We start from the raw sequence: 17,663 nt of genomic DNA, 5'->3' as shown, positions 1-17,663 counted from the left end.
ACACGAGAAATATAGATGCATCACGAAAATTTGAACAGACCACTCCGCTTCTGCAATAACAGACACTCTTTAAGCCTGGTTTTTCCTTGCTATTACCAGAACACAGTATCTACTGTGGACACAAGATTAGTTGTAAACCCATTCCCACTGGCACTGAATCCAATGCAATTTTTGCAGCTTGTCCTATTCCATTGTGCCACATCACTGATATTTCATATAAAGGAAATCATTTTTAGTTACTGAATACTTAAATCATATGTAATAAATATTTACAGTATGCACTGTGTATGGCACACCTTAGAGAATGTGACTCCTTCATGGTGTTGTAACTTGATAAACCACACAAACACTTTTTCAAGGCTTTTATTTATTCTTCTATCTTCCCAGTGTCACTTACACCAAAGCTCGTGTCACAGCATTCAGAATTATTGGCACTCCTGGTATAGACAAGCTTAACATGAGATAAATAAATCAAGAAATCAGCTATTCCCTTTGTTTAGAAAGATGGGAAATATTGCATCATAAGTTAAATTCATCTCATAAAAGATGATTACAAAATTGTTGGCACTTTGTTGTATTTTTGGCATTCATGCAAATTCACTCAACTATGGTGCAATTCTACCTTTATTTCTAACTGCTCCAAGTGTTACCCATCTAGGTAATGCATGTCTGTTAATGGAGTTTGACTACCAGCTTTGGATTACCAACTTCAGTTAGATTAGCAGCAGCAGTTGTGGCGGCCATCATTTTCAAAATGATAAGGAAAATAGAAAAAAGTTAATCTAAACAAATGTTTGAAACAAAACAAAACAAAACAAAAAACTAACTTGAGTATTAAAAAGTCCAAACTGCTACTTGGTCTGTTTATCTTTTTAGTCATCTGCACCAAATGCCAATAATTCTGGACGTCACTGTAAATACAGTTCAGTGAGAGAAGTGCAATGTTTTTTTTAGGCATTTAAAATAACTACACACATTCTTCATTAAGATGGAGAAGGTCTGATGGATAAAACTTGGCCTCACTGACACCTACTGTTCAAGTTACCATCTTTACAGGCAACAGAAAACCCTGTCAACAATTTTAAGCAGCACATTAAGTAACAGCCATGGTGTGATATTTTATTTGAAAAAACTTTATTGATGAATGTTTCGGCTCATGTCCCGGTAATTCAATGTGAATCCCAGCGTCTGAACTTCACATGGAAGGTCTGGCCTCATGCTGTGGACACAACTTTTAGTGCCAATCTCAATGTCCAGCCACTATCTCCCACCCTGAGAGGCTGTGAGGACAGAGGTCCTGTTACTCTGCTGACCTCGTACCCTGTCTTATCATTAAAAACAAAACTGAAAATCTTCTGGCAGCCCGGAGTGCATTGATTACCCCTTGCATGAACAGCACAATAATTGTGTTTGTGTGTGTGAGAGAGAAAGAAAGAGAGGAAAGGGAGAGAGAAGGAGAGTGTGTATTGCACATCTCAACATCTTTAGAGTACAGAGCACAGTGTCCAGAGTTCGACCTGAACTCATCTATTCAGCACCATGAAACATTATGTGAGTGGACGGTGGTAGATGGGGGGGCCTCTTGGTCCGCTTTGTGTTCCCATTCTGGCTGTGTCTGTCTGGCTCCGGGTTTTCTTTCTCTGCGGTTCGGCTGTTTCACATCAGACATCATGGTTGCTTTGGCCTTTCGAGCTTCATTAAGGGCTCTGCGGTGTCTGAGTCGCTGTGGTGTTTTCTCTCTCGCGGGGACTCGACTTTGCTGCAGCGTGTCCATGAGGGGGAGCGCATGTACCCACCTCTGGGCAGCACAGGCTGCTGGGAACCTGGAAACCAAACACAAAGCAACTTGTTACTTACAGGAGTCCACAGTCTTGGCAGACATAAATACAGATGCAATGTTTTTATTAAATATATAAATAGACATAACTCACTCTGCTCACCTGTCATATTTCACAGTTTGAGCTTGAAAAAATACAATTGTCTCAATGTTTACTGGCGTCAGTATATATAGCTCCACACCTGCTAAAGTCTCCAGAACTCAGCTGTTAAAATGCAACAGAAGCCTTGCAGGATACAGTGGCTTCTTGCTTTTTCTCCCAGCCATTTAAAGCCTCCAGTTTATGAAGCACGTATGCACACACACAAACATACATACCAGCCATTTCTAGACAGGCCACACATTGTCATTCATTCAAGATTACCAGGATCACGCTGCTTGCATTTTAAGGGATTGTTATAGAATGGGCAAGTGAGATAATGACCATCTCAGATGGGGAAAAGTTTTTATATCATCTGATGCCTCTGAAATGATACACAAGAGTATTGCTTGTACATATTTCTTCTTTTTCTTTGTATAAACCAGTAAACATTTAAATACCATATATAATCTTTTTGCTGCTACTCACAACAACTTTGCCATTTTACGACAAATGTTTGTTTTGTGGTACTTTTAATATTAGGCATAAAAATGAACATTCTTCCAGTTTTGTGGCCAATGCCACTTTACACCACTTGGTGGTGATGTCCAACCTAGCAGGAGGCAGCAAGGCAAGGCAGCACCAGAAATGACTGATGAAAAAGCTGACAACTCACTCTGCCTCTCACATATGCTGCACATATCAGTCTAACCTTAGGTCTCCTAAGTGAATGTTATACTCAGTATCTGGCTGATATGTCTTCCTGATAGCCACACCCATATCCTTACACACATCAGAAACTGAGAGACAAAGACAGAGAGAGGGGAAGGGAGAAAAGACATATTGATTTTAGAAGATTGATAGCGTCCCCGCTGGATTTTACTAAGCAGGACAACAACCTCCTCAGCAGCGTGAAGGAGTCTGCTGCAATGACTGTCACAATCACCTACTGATGACTGTTGTTTAGTTAGATAAATGTTTCTCTCCAATTTGTACATACTGTATTTATGTATTTTAAATGTGTCTGTGTAATGCACGACTATCTTTTTTCCATTCATTGTGTGCATGGTTCAGATTGCTGATGACCTGTTTCTGCCCTGACATCCCATCAAAAGACTGATGAAAATTAATTCAGCAAAATAATTGAAACACACACTCAGTGAGGAATGCTTGTACACCTAAGAGCCAAAGTAATTACATGCCTTCTCGCAACATTAATGGATTTTCCCTTTCTTCTCTCTCCTCCTGTTTGTCTCTTGCTCTCTTGCTGTCACGTTCACAGAATACCCTAAGCTATGTGGTACTGTGCTGTTTTCCTTCTGTGCTGCTGGCTAGCAGCCATTAAGATTCTTCAGTCAGCATGTTGCTGCATAACTGAGACACTAGACTCTCCTGCAGAAAACCCGTAAAAGGAATCGGCAAAACAACTGTTGTAGAACTTTGTCTTTATGTGTGCACATGCACATACAACTAACAATACAAACGACAATGCCCATCTCTTTGAACTCATTTAAGGGAAACAACACTCATTTAACATGCTAATCCTAGCACAACTCAGTGTTAGTGAGCTGGGGCAAGTATTTTCCAAAGATACTGATCATTAAGAGCCTGGAGCAGCCCCAAAGATCAGCAGGTTAAACCGGGGCCTGACCTTTTATACTTAAAGGAACTTTTACAGAGGGGCTATAAAATGTGGTTTAGTGCTCTTAAAAGATGAATCACCACAGAGACAGAAAGCTGCTGCTGTTGCACAGCCTCTCTGTGGGCTAAAACTTCAAACATGCTTCACCTCCTGGCTGTGTCCAAAGCAGTGACATCACTGCAGGTGTTAGGAGACTGGAAACACTGGCTTTGACATCACTGATTAGGCCCATTGTATTTTTGCCAGGGTTTATCTAATGCCGTAGTTTTTTCGCTATGATGAGGGATTGTGTTTCCAGGAGAATATTCTCTGTCTCTCTGCTCCACTGCTGACACCACACTAGATGTTTCAAAATTGTCTACTGCAATGATCAAATGAAAGTGATATGGATATGCTGTGGTGTAAACAAACTATGGACAATCAGTTGAATTTGCTTCCTGTTTTCACCCTTTGTCTCCAAACCTCATTGTTCCCTGTTTTCTGCATGACTTCACCCTGTCACATGTCTACTAAAGAAATCTTTGGCCAAATCCTTAAAACACATATCCACTCTAATACACAGTTAAAACTACTTGATCATGAACAACAGAAGCACAATAGGTCATGGTTTGCAATGTCATCAGCTGAAACCTTGTTAGTGCTCCAACGACAAAGAATAGAAAGCAAAAGCCATGGCTCTGGTAGTTTTTTCAGGATTGTGGGTAAACTTTATGGTTCATTAAGCTTATTTGAGCTTTAAAACAAAGAGCAATCTGCACAAAGTCAGGCTTTTGTTTGGTCTCTGGAGCGGCTCTAGAAAGAGACGCCTGATAAAACACTAATTACTCTGTGTTCCCAGCTTTCTGGAGTCTAGTCATGAAGTGCAATTGATCATGTTCACTACTTTTGTTTGTAATGTCCATGAAAGGATAAAATGTAAGCTGCCAATAGCTGAAAGAGAAAGAGAGGAACGTGGGAATGGGCAATGGGAAAATGGGAAAGAAAGACAGCAGCACAACAAAAACAAACAAGACACAAGTATCAATAAATAACGCACTAGTGTAGTTACTCAGATTATGATAAGTGTTCAAATGGCTTTTGAAGGACCTTGTTTCTAGCAGGGAAAAGTGAATTATTCAGTAACCTACATTTAGCATGAACTCACTTACCCATCTCATGCTCCTCTCCCCTCCCCTCTCTGTACTTCCTTTAACCTCTCCCTCAACTACTACATGGCCTCCACACACTGGTACACACTCAGCAGTTTCCCATAGAGCCTAATGCTCACACAGCACAACTCAGTACTACCTGACCCACATTTACAATGCAAACTTTGATGCAGATTAGTTAAATCAAAGTCCTTCTCTTCCTCCCCAACCTTGGACTCACTGATGATGTTATGTACAAATAAACCAACTATCTTTCATTACACTTCCCTTGTCAAAGTATAGTTATAGCAAGGTTGTTCAAGAAAAAAAAATTGCTATGCATGAAGTAACAAGGCTGAATAATGAAGGAGATTTTAGGGAATCCAGATGAAAAAGAACAGCTGGTTCTCACAGCTGAGATTTGTGCAGTAAGGTCTGGATAAATCCTTTTCACACACACATACACACACACACACACACACACACACACACACACACCACTCTCAGTTTGCACACTACAACAGTTATCCAAATACACCAAAGCTCGATTGCTTGCACATTCAGACCCAGTGAACGTCAAACCCATGACCCTCGCAGTCGTAGGTATGATTCACCAACATACGTACCACGTACGGGTAGACACAACACAGTTTGATAGACTTCCTGGATAAACAAAGGTTAAATAAATGACAAATAAATGCTCTAAACTGTACTGTTATATCATTAGCTGATGACATTTAGTTTTAACATTTTTAATAGCAATTGTTTGTGCAACATCATGTACATCATCTTTTCTTCCTCCATGGCCTCAATGCAAATGATTTATTCATACCAGAAAACAATATGTAGAAACTGCTTGTACCGTATGACTTTCATGATCATATGATCATATGATGCAAAACACTTTGCAGCTGTTCTACAGTATCTATCTGCAGACTCAAAGTCATCTGCAGCCATCTTGGTGACTGCATCTATCTGGCATTGTTATCCTCCCTCTGTAAGAGCTATATCTGAGGCAGACATGGAGAGAGAGATTGGGAATGAAGGATAAAGGCAAGCTAAGACACAGAGCATGAGAGTGAGGAGGATTGTGTCTGTGGTGTGAGAGATTTTCCAGACGTGAGAGATTTTCAGAAGCATGTTGAAGAAATTCACAGCACAAACTGCTACATCTCATGTCAAAAGGTTAAAGACTCTGAGCAGGAAGAAATGTTTCCCACGTTCTCAGAAGACTGATCTATTTTTATTCATGATATGTGCAGGTAAAAATAGAAGAGTGAATGACACCCTGTTCACTGTGAAACTGTCAATTGCACTAATGAACAATTAAATATGTCATTCTCAGAGTGCAAACATTTCATCATCATTGGGTTTTTTGTTTTTCTCATAGATCTGAGGTTGTCAATTAAAGCATTTAAAATCATAAGAGTGGAGTCATCAAGTCATGAATAAAACAATGTCACAAGTAACTGATTGACATTTTTATATATTTAACATCAAGACCAACTATAAGTGATTGATTTAATTATTCTTGAACAGCAACTGGACTAGCAACTCACCTGCATGAGTTTCATTGAAGACAATAAAATCTAAATCTTAAATTAGAAACTGATGCTCATGGTGCTGTGCGAGTTGTGACAGGCAGTAGTGATCTGGCATCTTGTATCCCTTCTGGGTGGAGATACAGGTCCCCCAGTGTTGAAAGCAATAGGTTTAAATATTCCTTTGCAGTAAACCTAGACTGCACTGCTCAGCAGCACTTTATTATGGCTTTAACAAACAGATACATCTTTGTATTGTGTTATTTGCTGTAGCTACTGTGACTCATGTTCGATGTCCGCTTGTATGTTGTGTTTGTGTGCCTTCTACTGTAAATCAAATTTTCCCTTGAGGGACAATGAAGATCTCTGCACTGGAAAACAAGAAGGTGCAGCCAAGTTACACTGATAATTGTTTTCCATCCACTTTAAATAAATCTGTTGCTATGATCCATCTAGTGTAGCCCAGCTAGTAATGTAAATCCATAATGGTGATTATCTGGGCAACCACGGTTTGTCATACACTACAGTTGTCTTAACACTAGCAGCAGTGAGAATCTCCTCTGTGTGTATAATAAACAGCAAGTCTGTTTTAAGTTTTAGTAAAGCCTTCTACATGAGTAGTCTATTTATTTGTACTTTCTTGGATATAAGATGCACCTCTGCACTAAGTGCTGTATAACATGTTTAATTTAATCAGCTGTGGAGCTAAAGACAGCAGCATGCAGTACAGATGGCCCACTGGGACCATAACTCACACTTAACAAGCTGTGCCATGATAAGGAACATTTGTAATACACAGAAAAGAGAATGGAGGGAGAGAGAGATGATATTGAAGATGGAGGAGATGCTATAATAAGAAATGTACAAGGAAATCTGAGTGAAGGCAGCGTGTAGAATGAATATGAGGAAAACCCTGTTATATAAAGTTTTAAGATGACAGTCTCTGTGTTATGTGACTGTCACCACTGTCGCCCTCTAAAAGACCAGAATGATGAATGTCTATTTTGAACCTATTATGAATTCTCAGCAAAACAAAGTATGACACTTGGTTACACCCCTAGATGATGATGGTCTGACAATTTTTTTAACAATCCATGTGCAAAACATACAATATTGTCTAAACTGTGTCAGTAGACCTTTAAATCTTGAGCTGCCATGAAATCCTGTGTGCATGGTGAGACGCAGGAGTGTTTGTGGAGGAGAGAGTTCACTGTCCGCATGCAGGATGAGGCTCACAGATCATAAATAAAACATGGGAAAGATTTTGTGCTTACTTTTGCAACTCAGGAGAAAGATGTGCCAGCCTTTATTCTGTACCTGCCGCTGTGACACACATGCAGTGAACTGTCTCACCTCTTTAATATGCATATATGCATGAGGCCCTTATAGAGTAACTGATTAATCTGACTAATTGACTGTTATAGACTAGTGACACCTCATTGTTTCCTTTCCATAATGAAATGTGATTCTAAGTGTTGTTAGTTAATCTAATCTAAATAAGACTGTTTCTCATAAGAATCATAACATAGACAATTTAAAAAGTTAAACTTCCCCTTTCAGTTTAGGAGCTGTTTGTCCATGATGCTCTGGGAAAGTCATGACATTACAAATCATTATAGCTCAGCAGGCCTTTTAGGACCCTGCTGGGCTATAATGATATAAAAGTCCTTCTCCTATTCACACACACACACACACACACACACACACACACACACTCTAAAAGGTTGCAAAACCATCATGTAAGCAAAGGCAGTTGTTCACAGTCATTCTTGTTGGCACAATCATAAATCAAAATCTGTGCATGGACCATGGGTCAGCAGATCTGTTTGCACACCTTAACACCAAACTTAAAATGTTAATACATTAGTCTGTTGTTTTTATGTCTTCATAACTTATAGCTTGAACTTACTGTAATAGTCCACATTCAGTGAGAATGTGCTGTGAGAATACTCTTTAATGCCACATGGCATGCACAGACTACTTGTTATACTTGTTTAAATACATATGGATTTCAAAAGGCCTTACCTGCTGGGAACTCGTTGTGGTTTTCCTCATCAGAGTCAGCAAACACTTCAGCCAGTTCCTGGTCAGACATGTCAGTCAGCTCAGTCAGATCCAGGAGGTCGAAGTGCACCTCTAAAGAAGATACACTGCTCAGTGGTTCTACGAAACAGAGAGAGAAAACACCTTAATTTTAGTCTGGAGGTAAATTGAGAGATTAACATTATCCACTTGTTTTTGCTAACGGTGCAGAAGAAAAGTGGAGGATAAACTGCCCTTTTTATGAGCACAGAGCTCTTCAAACCATCGTGTAGTACTGCTCTTGACTCTCCACCATGCTCACAATCAGATCAATATCTTGCTCTTGTGGTACTATTGTAAAAATCGATTTCAGCAAATATAATTTTCACTCTGTTATCCACTTATATCTGCACATCTCGTGAAGCTGAGTGCTCTCTTCTTCAGAAATATTTCATTCAAGGTGAATGTCTTAAATCTGCCTCTGAGCCTGTCACTGTAGTTAGAGAGTTCACACAGGCAGTGACTGAAGAATTGAAAAATGAGCAAAAGTCAGTGGTGATGAAAACTAGTTCTTTAAAGCATTGTGACCTTCGTTTATCTCATTTTTTAAATATTTGCACAAGTCTGATTCTGATGATATCTGATTCTTTAGCAGGCAGTGCTCTACTACCTACTACTGCACACAACAGGGTCAATATCACACGTGCTCTGCATCGCCGTGCCAGACTCTAGCATTGTTACATACATTACTATTGTAATGTATGTAATACATTACTATTGTAATGTATGTAAAGTGAAACTTATTCACAGACTGTAGCAAGGGTCCAAGAACATATGCTTGTCCGAACATCGCCCAAGTTAGAAACAAATTATGCGTAATAAAGCTAAACTAATCTACCATTATAGTGGTATATAATGGATTTGGGGATTTCACTGAGACAGATGGAAATGCGTTTGTATTTCCTCATGAATCAGTGGATGTCCGTCTGCCGTGCAACATCAAGTCTGAATGAAACACTTCCCTGGTTGTTTGTGGGCGTGACTTTGTGAAGAAAACGATGGGTTATGCGACAGGTTGAAAGCTGTTATTATCCCAGCTCATTTGCCTGCTGTTTTCAAGGCTGTTTAGGGCAACGCTTCAGGCTGAAGAAGTGGAGCCCACTCTCCTGCTGCTCTGCCCTTCATCTGCTGCTACATTTAATTCCCAGCATTGTCCTCTTGATAGAGCACATATTGATTTAAAGAGGGCTGATCATCGTGCTGAAGCAGTGGCTGGTCATTGTCCCATGTTTCAAATATACTAAAAATACTTAACAGCAGAAATTCCACGAGACACGTGGAATGAAAAATTAAGGAAGCAGTGACTATGACAGAATACAAATAAGAAACGGGCAATGAACATGTAGAGACTTTGGAGTTTGAAGTCCTGATGAACCATCTTTAACTAAAGGCGATTAAACTCCAAGACCCACCTCACCTGTTTTCATCCACAAACCTTGTGCTCTACTCCAGATGTACAGTCAGTACCAGTTCTAATGTCATGTTCAGAACCAGGATTGGGTCAGGGCTGGCCATGATCCAGGTAGATAAGACATATATGAATATTTACAAAGCCAGTGAGCATGTGGCCAGCATATAAACGCGAAATAATATTAGAAATTGTAATTAGATGGTAAAAAATGGACTGCTTATATAGTGCTTTTCTAGTCTCATCGACCGCTCAAAACGCTTTACAATGTAAGCCACATTCACCCATTCAGTCATACAGGACTTACATCTACACATAGAGCACTTCTACCATTCACACGCTCATACACTGATGGAGCAACCATCAGAGGCAATTTGGGGTTCAGCATCTTGCCCAAGGTCACTTTGACGCGTGGACTGGAGGATGACTAATTAGTGGACAAGCCGCTCTACCTCCTGAGCCCATGACTTTTTGTGTACAAAAAGAGAGAAATGGGGACAGAGAATAACAGTTAAGGTGAGGAAAGACTAGGATAAGAGAAAGATGCAAGAAAGATAGGAATGGAAGTGATATTGCCATTGTAACAGTTTTATATTTGAAACATTTAAGACAAACTAACTAACAATAATCTTACCTCTCAATAAAACATTTTCCATTAAAACATGTGATTTCTTTTCTTCCTTTGCAGTAATCACATGTGGGATCCCTCAGGGGTCCATTTTAGTCAATATCTATTTTTTCCTCTATGTGTTCCAAATTGGAAATATTGGAAAACAAATATGTCCATTTCTGTCCTGATTTTAAAGACCTGCATCCCAGAAAATGACTGTTGGTTGTCACTAAACATAATGGAAGAAAATCTGTAATGAATCCTATTTGCTCTATAACCGCTGAAATCTTGTTTTAAGATTTTGCAACGTAAAGCTCGAAGAAAGAGATTTAAAAAAAACAAAAAAGCAATTGTCCTTGATGTTAAATGTTTGTGGTTAGACCACATAGGTTTTGACTTATCTATCCCTGTCTTATTCACAATTTGTCTCTTGCATCTGCTTGGTTAATTATCCTGCAATTAAAAGATATTTACCAGCCTCCAATTTTAGCATTTCATCACCAATAATTTATAATAAAGCTTGCTCCTGATACAATTCGGACATCCAAGGTGCATATTGGACTAGGAAAAAATTGCCTTTCTAACATTACTTCACCTATTAGCTATTTAAAGTGCTTGGGAACTATATGCCACTTCATTAAAGGCTTAATCTAACCAGTTTCCATCCTTACACCACTCAACACCATGCCACATATAATTAAACAGCAGCAACCGAAACTGGCAGGACCAGCAGTCAACATTTACAACTATTTTTCATCCCAAGCCATTTTTCTGTGTTGGATGTTTGATAGTGGTTTTATATTCAAACACTGCAATATGTAATATGGTTAACAAGAATTATATACCACCTGTTTTTATATTCATTTTAATATTTTTAATACTTCAGATTGCTGCTTGAATGTTTCTGTGAATATATTTTTACTTTCCCCTCAGGCTGCAAGGTGCTTGTTTCCAGCTCTCAGTCTTTTTGACCCCCTTTTCAGGAAGAGTGAAGAAATGGAAAGCAGTGAAACAGGGAGGCTGGAAATTATGGAGGAGTAGATGAAGAGGCAAGAGAGATGATGGAGGAGGATGAGAGAAGAGGGAGAGATGAAGCTTGGTGGGAAGGTAAATGTAAAACAACAAGACAGGAAGAGAAGAGTAGATGAAGAGGAAGTAAGGCATTTTGTAAAAGAAAACATTTCCTGCATCATTTTCTGTCATTTATTCTGAATTGGTTGCAAGGTTATTCCCATTCTGCTGGGCTTGTTTTTTAACCACATCTCCCCCATCTCCCTTTTCCTCTCCCACACCCTTTCTCCTTGAATAATTGATCAGTACGTTTTCTCTCCCAGGCAGACACTGAAACAACTGCCTCCATCTCAAAAGCCAATCAGAGGAGCTCTGAGACACCAAGTGGAGAGGACTGACAAGAGAGAATTCACGCTGAGAAGAAAACGAGGCCTGTGTGTCTAAAGCAGATGAATGATGTAAAAGACGACTGCCTCTACTTACAGCAAGCGTACAGCCTGGTGGCCCATAAAGTCTAATTTGTGTGATCTGTTTCTCTTCCTTGAAAACAGACTTAATATTCATGCCTTTGTAGTTAAGTAATTTCAATTCACTGAAAAGTAACATTTCCTTTAAGATTTGAAATCCTATTAAAAAGGTTTTCCTTTCATTTTAAGTCCAGTTAAGTTCAGTTTTTCCCATATTTTCTCTCTCTGTGTGTAGAGAGGTACAGATGGATTCAACTGAAGGAACAAAGAATAGGGAGGATGGGTAGGAGGGAGGAGTTCATGTTTGGGAGACGGGATAAGAGAGCAAAAGGGATGTGCCTTGCATGTTAGATGTGTGTAATCCCTTCCCCTCTCTTCTGGCCCGTCAGGGCTCTGAGGTCATCAATCCAGCCTGAACCACTTGTTAATGATGGCTGAGCTCTGACGGAGTGAAGACAATTGAGACAAGGCTGAACTACTGAGATTGAATGTTAAACATGCAATGCCAAAATATATTTTCTCTAAAGAATATGTTCTGTTGCATGTGTTGATTTTTTGTATTTTACTCACTGAGCATACAGGCAGCTCTTCATATATTATTTGACATAAATATTGTAACAGGTTCCAAACAGGTAAATCAGCTGTAGTTTCTAACCTTGAGAATGAACACACAGGACGCTGCAGGCCAATGAATGCTTCAGTGCAAGCCCTTCAAAATTAAGACATGTCACACAACCCTTCTCCAGTACATCATGCTTTATTCACCGCTCTGAAGAAGGCACATTAGCTGAAAATGCTTGGTGAATAAAGTGCAATTTACTGGAAAAAATTTGCAGGACATGTTTTAATTTTGAGGGAAAAAAGCCGTACCAGGATTTAACTTAACTCCCAGTTTCTGCTATTGAAGATTAATGCAATGGTCAGTGTTCTCTGACTACTCCACAGCAGTCACCATACATTTTCAATCTCCAATTTCTGAACATGTACGCAATCACAATACCAAAATGCAATTTCTCTGCTCTTCAGTTTTATATGGGTTTGTATTTATTTGTTCTACTAGTACTAGTACTGTGTTTTTTTCAGTGATTCAGTTGCCACAAACCAAATGACAACTTTCTCATTTCTGGGATATTAAGATGTATGTCTTTTTAAGGTAGCTTGTTTACTCTGGGCCTAAAAATAAGTGTTGCAGATGACTCAGGAGCAACTCCGGTCCCCCTCCTGAATTTAAAACTGCAGCACTAGGAATGAATTTGTTTCTGCACCATTCAGACTGAAGCTGCAATGTGGGTTCTGTGGCACTGTGGGCAAAACCTTAATGAATGTCTCCAGAAAATGTAGAAGAAAGTGGGTGAAATGTTGAGTTTGATTCCTGGTCCCTTGGTGATATTGTGATGACACTGACTGAGGAAGAGGGCTGATAGTTTTGTTGACATCATGTTCTTTCAGGATGGGATTTTAATAGCATTTTACAAATATTTGAAGCAGCAATGCTCTTTTTCCTTATGTCGGTTTTGGCTTGTCTTTCTCTCCCTCTCTCGCCACATACTATTAGCTGACCTGGCAGGTGGCATGGCTAGTTAGTGGGTCACATTAAATCAGAGAGACAGACATTAGCCTCTGGATGAGCTGTCTCCCTGAAAAAGTGTTTAGTTAGTGAAGCAGATAAAGGCTGCCTTGTCACCCATGTAGCCCCAGTATCCGTCTCTGTGTTTCTGTGCCCTGGTCTCTGAGTCTGGCACGTACAGGGAAGCCTCTGTATAGGACTGATGCACAATGAGTCTTTTCAACCAAGGCTAAGCCGCAGTGGTCTTTGAGAATGTGGGACTAGAATACCTAAGATAGGCAGAGATCATCCAGTGGGTTTCAAGATCAGAGAAGATCAACATGGACCCCACCATCCATTCATTATGTGTTACTGTGTTTTACTGTAGATTGATCCAGTGGTGTCTGTCACTGATAAGACTCTCTTTACCAGAAGCAGGATATCCTCTGCCCTCCTTCCTTATCTCCTTCTTTATTTAAGATTCTTGCTATTGATCAGGGATCTTGCTCAAAGCATTTCCACCTATAATTAGCTTGAAACACCTCTTTACCACCAATGAATATTCATCACTGTTGATATATCCCTCTGTTTACCCCTTTGCCAGGTACTTACGTCTCTTCTCAGTGATGTGCAGCAGGCTAGCGGTGTGCCCTGACAGGCTGCCCTCCTCCTCCCCTGCTGGGTGCTGGAACAACTCCTTGGATAGGTCGCCTGAGCTGGAGGGCTTCAGCAGCTTCTGAATGTCTTTATTGGGCTCTATAAGCAGACACAGACACAGAAACAGGTTTTTAGATTTTTTAATAGAACATTTATTAGAGAGACGCTGGCTTATTTGCTCTACTGGCTAATCTGTAAATCTGCAAAGACACATATTGGAGTAATGAAGAGGAACAAATTACTTAAGAGATCCCAAATACTGAAAGAAATCAGTGTTTAGGCCAGTGTCTGTCTGTAATGTTCGGTGATTATCTTTGTTGTATGTTATGTTTTCCCACTCAATTACCAAATCAAAACCTGACATTAATTCCCAACTGTCCATAACCCTTTAATATCTCCATTTTACTATCCGTTTGTCCTTGTATAGATGGTGTTAAATGTCTGATTCCTTGAAAGGAGATTGGTTTACATGGGTGTGGACAGATATCTCACTCAACAGTTGTCACAGTGTTGTCATTTTAATGTTTCTATAAAGAAAATGCATTCGGAGAGCCTGGTCGTGCTCCACACTCAAGCCAGCTGACAAAACATCTCAGATATCCATTCAAAATAGAAATCCATGTTCACACAGGCTATTAACAAAGTCTGAAAATAGAAGGTACTTAAAATATCCTTTCAAAAGCAGGAGTATGCACAAACTCTAATTTGGTTAAACCTGATCAAGGTTAAATATCTGCCTTTTTGACACAGAAAAAATAACAGTGGGATGTGCGAGAAGGCGTGAGGAAGGGAGAGGAATACAGAAGCACTGCGCATTTGATTAAAAATAAATCCTCAAAATTAGAATTACAATTACAACCTAGAATTTCCAAACTGAAATTCTTTTTAGTGATATGATGACAGACTATTCAACTGCTACAACTCAAGCATGTTGTATAAAAAGCATTGACATTTAAAAAGAAAAAATACCAGAAAAGAAAGACTGTGTATGGGGAAACATTCAACAAAAATGATGGCGGCATGGCTGTTTTATGATAGCATGCAGAGCTGATGGAAAGCAGTGTGGGAGCACAGCATGGCTTCCTGAGGAGCCTCACCAGATGGCTGGTAGTGTTTCTACTTGCAATATGTTCCTAGACAGTTGAAATTCTCATTTCAGATGAAATGTGTGTTAAAGCCAAGGCCAAGCCTGAACATGATAGATTTTGATTTCACCCTGAGAATCTCATTGCTAGATATTGATTGATTTCTCCAGTGAGGAGCCACACAAACTGAAAGACTATACCTTCACCTCAGCTGCTATAATGAAGTGTTTGTTCAATATTTAGACTATCTACCAACAGCTTTGATTTCCCTTTCCATAACCTTCCTCAGCAAACAGTCATTGAAGAGATCCAGCTGAATTATTGTTCCTGACCTTCCATCCATCCATCTATGACCAAACCCTACTCATTAACCTTAAAACCATTTTTCCCCAGTTGAATGCTCCCACAAGAGGACTGGGCTATCAGACGTGCAGCGTTCCAGAGTCACCAGTTATTTCTGCTTCATATGAAAATGCAAAAAAAACAAAACACTTAAAGACACTCTGTCAATGTAGCACAGACTAAATGACTTAACATGACTTTTCTTTATGCTTTTACTGTATGTCACATTGTTTCAGTGACAAAAGATGTACATACTTTCCAATATATGCTCAAGATATTAGACTTGGGATTAAATAAATCTCTCAAGAATGTCTATGTAGCCACACTGGCTCCAACAGTGATAGGAGAAAATAGCTTTCAAGCAATTGAGAGTATTAGTCACATGTAAAGGAGGACAAGTTTACACAGATGGTCTCATGTAGTCACCACCTGCTGAAATGACTGTGAAGAATCAAGTAAACAATGAGAATATAAGTTACTGCTGGTAAAGGACAGTCAGCTATCACACATGTGCCCTTCACAGACCATGTCTTGAGCTGTCAGCCATGACTGTCTGTGAATCACCTAAGATGGACAGAGATGTTGACAGAGATATTGACACACACACACAAACAGAGAGAGAGAGAGAGAGAGAGAGAGAGAGAGAGGGGGGTGAGAGTGAGGTACTGTACGTTTGCCAAAAGTTGAATCAAACTCAGTGTCTTGGTTCAATAAATCAATCAGGGTTTGACTGTGTAGCCCAGGCAGGAGGAATTAACATGCTCTCTCAACACCCTTTTCACCAGGGCATCAAGCTTGCTGCTTTCTCTCTGTCTTGCATCATTTATCGTAACAGTTTACTGTGTGTTTGGTGCATATCTATTAGTATTAACTCTAATCCTCACAGGTATAGGGCACGTCTGTTGGTTCTGAATAGTTGTGTCTACCACAATACAAATATTGCTATCCAGAAGTCAGACTCGGTGACCCTGTTCTGTGATACATCACAATAATTCAATCTCATCTTAATGGACAAGTAATATCCCAATTTGTCATGGGCAGGTCATTCTGGCCCTCAGCATCAGATACTGTATATAAGCAAAAGGTAGACAAAAACAACAAAAACCAACAAAAACTTGTAATGTGTAGTGGCTTCAGGACATTGTTTTACCCCAAGGTACAAATAGAGTAAAACTAAAGACTTAGATAGGTGCCAGTACTTAGTCTACAATTTATCTAAACAGTTAAATTTATCAACCCTTTCAATATTTAAATGTTACAGTACAATGGTGGCACTGATGCATTGTGTAGTGCTACCACACAGCACTAGCTTCTTTGAATGGCCTTTACACAAAGGCCATATGCATCCACTGTTGTTCTGCAATTTGTATTTTATCAGTCCAGCTCTTTTGTGGTTGACCTATGGTGTATAGATGTAGAAAGAGCTGTACTTCTAGGCAAGAGATTAAACATGAAGCTCAAATGCAGAGATGAACTCTTTACAACTGGATCCCAGGTGGGGGAAATGATCAAAGATAGAGTACCAGTGCACTGCTATATTTAAATCTACATCAGTAACTCTTGACTTGACAGACATAAAAGAACTCTTATGACAATCATTATTCATGGGGTCTCCCATATTTCAAACATTGTGAACATAACGAGACACTTCCAGCAGACAGGCAATTCACAGCACAAGTCATTCAAAAGACAAAGACACAGTGCAACAACCATGCCATGCTCTTGTAATGTGACAAAGGCTGAGATACATATAAAAGAAAGAACAGAAAATGGCTCTTACCTGGGCTCCCTGCCCCTCCCTGTGCCTCCATGCAGCTTAGCAGAGAGTGTCCTGCTGTTCACCACACCAGCATTGGAGAGTGGAGGAGACAAACGGGGAAGGGAAGAAGGGAGAGGCAAGGGGGACAGTGTGTCTGTGTGTGTGCATATGAGAGAGAGAGAGAGAGAGAGAGAGAGAGAGAGAAAGAGCAGGGGTGGGTAGATACAGCGAGACCTCAGCTTTCCAAAGAGTCTGCTCCTCCTTTTTTTGTCCTCTCTTGTTCTAGATTTCCCACACAGGTGATGTTGGTTTCTGCTCTTGCACAGTCCACCTGCTCCACTCTGCCATCAGAGCTGTCTGAGTGCTGCACTGCCTCACAGAGCGATTCCACCACAATGAGGGGGGTCTGGGAACAGCGACATCACTTCACATTTCTAAGCCACTTGGTTTACTAAGCGCAGCATTGTGGG

General features: G+C 39.9%; 1 protein-coding gene across 1 annotated transcript; it reads right to left on the bottom strand.

Moving 5' to 3' along the window:
* Window positions 1–349: 349 nt before the first annotated feature.
* Window positions 350–17,646, bottom strand: dbndd1 (dysbindin domain containing 1). Its single transcript, XM_071488268.1, has 4 exons — window positions 17,215–17,646; window positions 13,963–14,106; window positions 8,252–8,389; window positions 350–1,823 (listed from the first exon to the last, which is right to left on the bottom strand). Exons 1-4 carry the CDS (start codon window positions 17,243–17,245, stop codon window positions 1,669–1,671), a joined length of 468 nt encoding a protein of 155 aa, XP_071344369.1. The 5' UTR covers window positions 17,246–17,646; the 3' UTR covers window positions 350–1,668.
* Window positions 17,647–17,663: the final 17 nt, after the last annotated feature.

The sequence above is a fragment of the Trachinotus anak genome, unplaced genomic scaffold (genome assembly GCF_046630095.1).
Source record: "Trachinotus anak isolate AG129_WGS33_773 ecotype Australia unplaced genomic scaffold, CSIRO_AGI_Tana_v1 ptg000011l, whole genome shotgun sequence".
Lineage (NCBI taxonomy): Eukaryota > Metazoa > Chordata > Actinopteri > Carangiformes > Carangidae > Trachinotus > Trachinotus anak.
The sequence above is the reverse complement of the archived record's forward strand: the minus strand, read 5'-3'. Positions and strand labels throughout refer to the sequence as shown.

Coding starts and splice junctions, on each gene's coding strand:
- dbndd1 (XM_071488268.1), bottom strand. CDS start 17,245: ATGGAGGCACAGGGAGGGGCAGGGAGCCCAG. Junction 14,107..17,214: donor GGGAGGGGCAGGGAGCCCAG/GTAAGAGCCATT, acceptor GTCTGCTTATAG/AGCCCAATAAAGACATTCAG. Junction 1,824..8,251: donor CCACAACGAGTTCCCAGCAG/GTAAGGCCTTTT, acceptor TTTGGTTTCCAG/GTTCCCAGCAGCCTGTGCTG.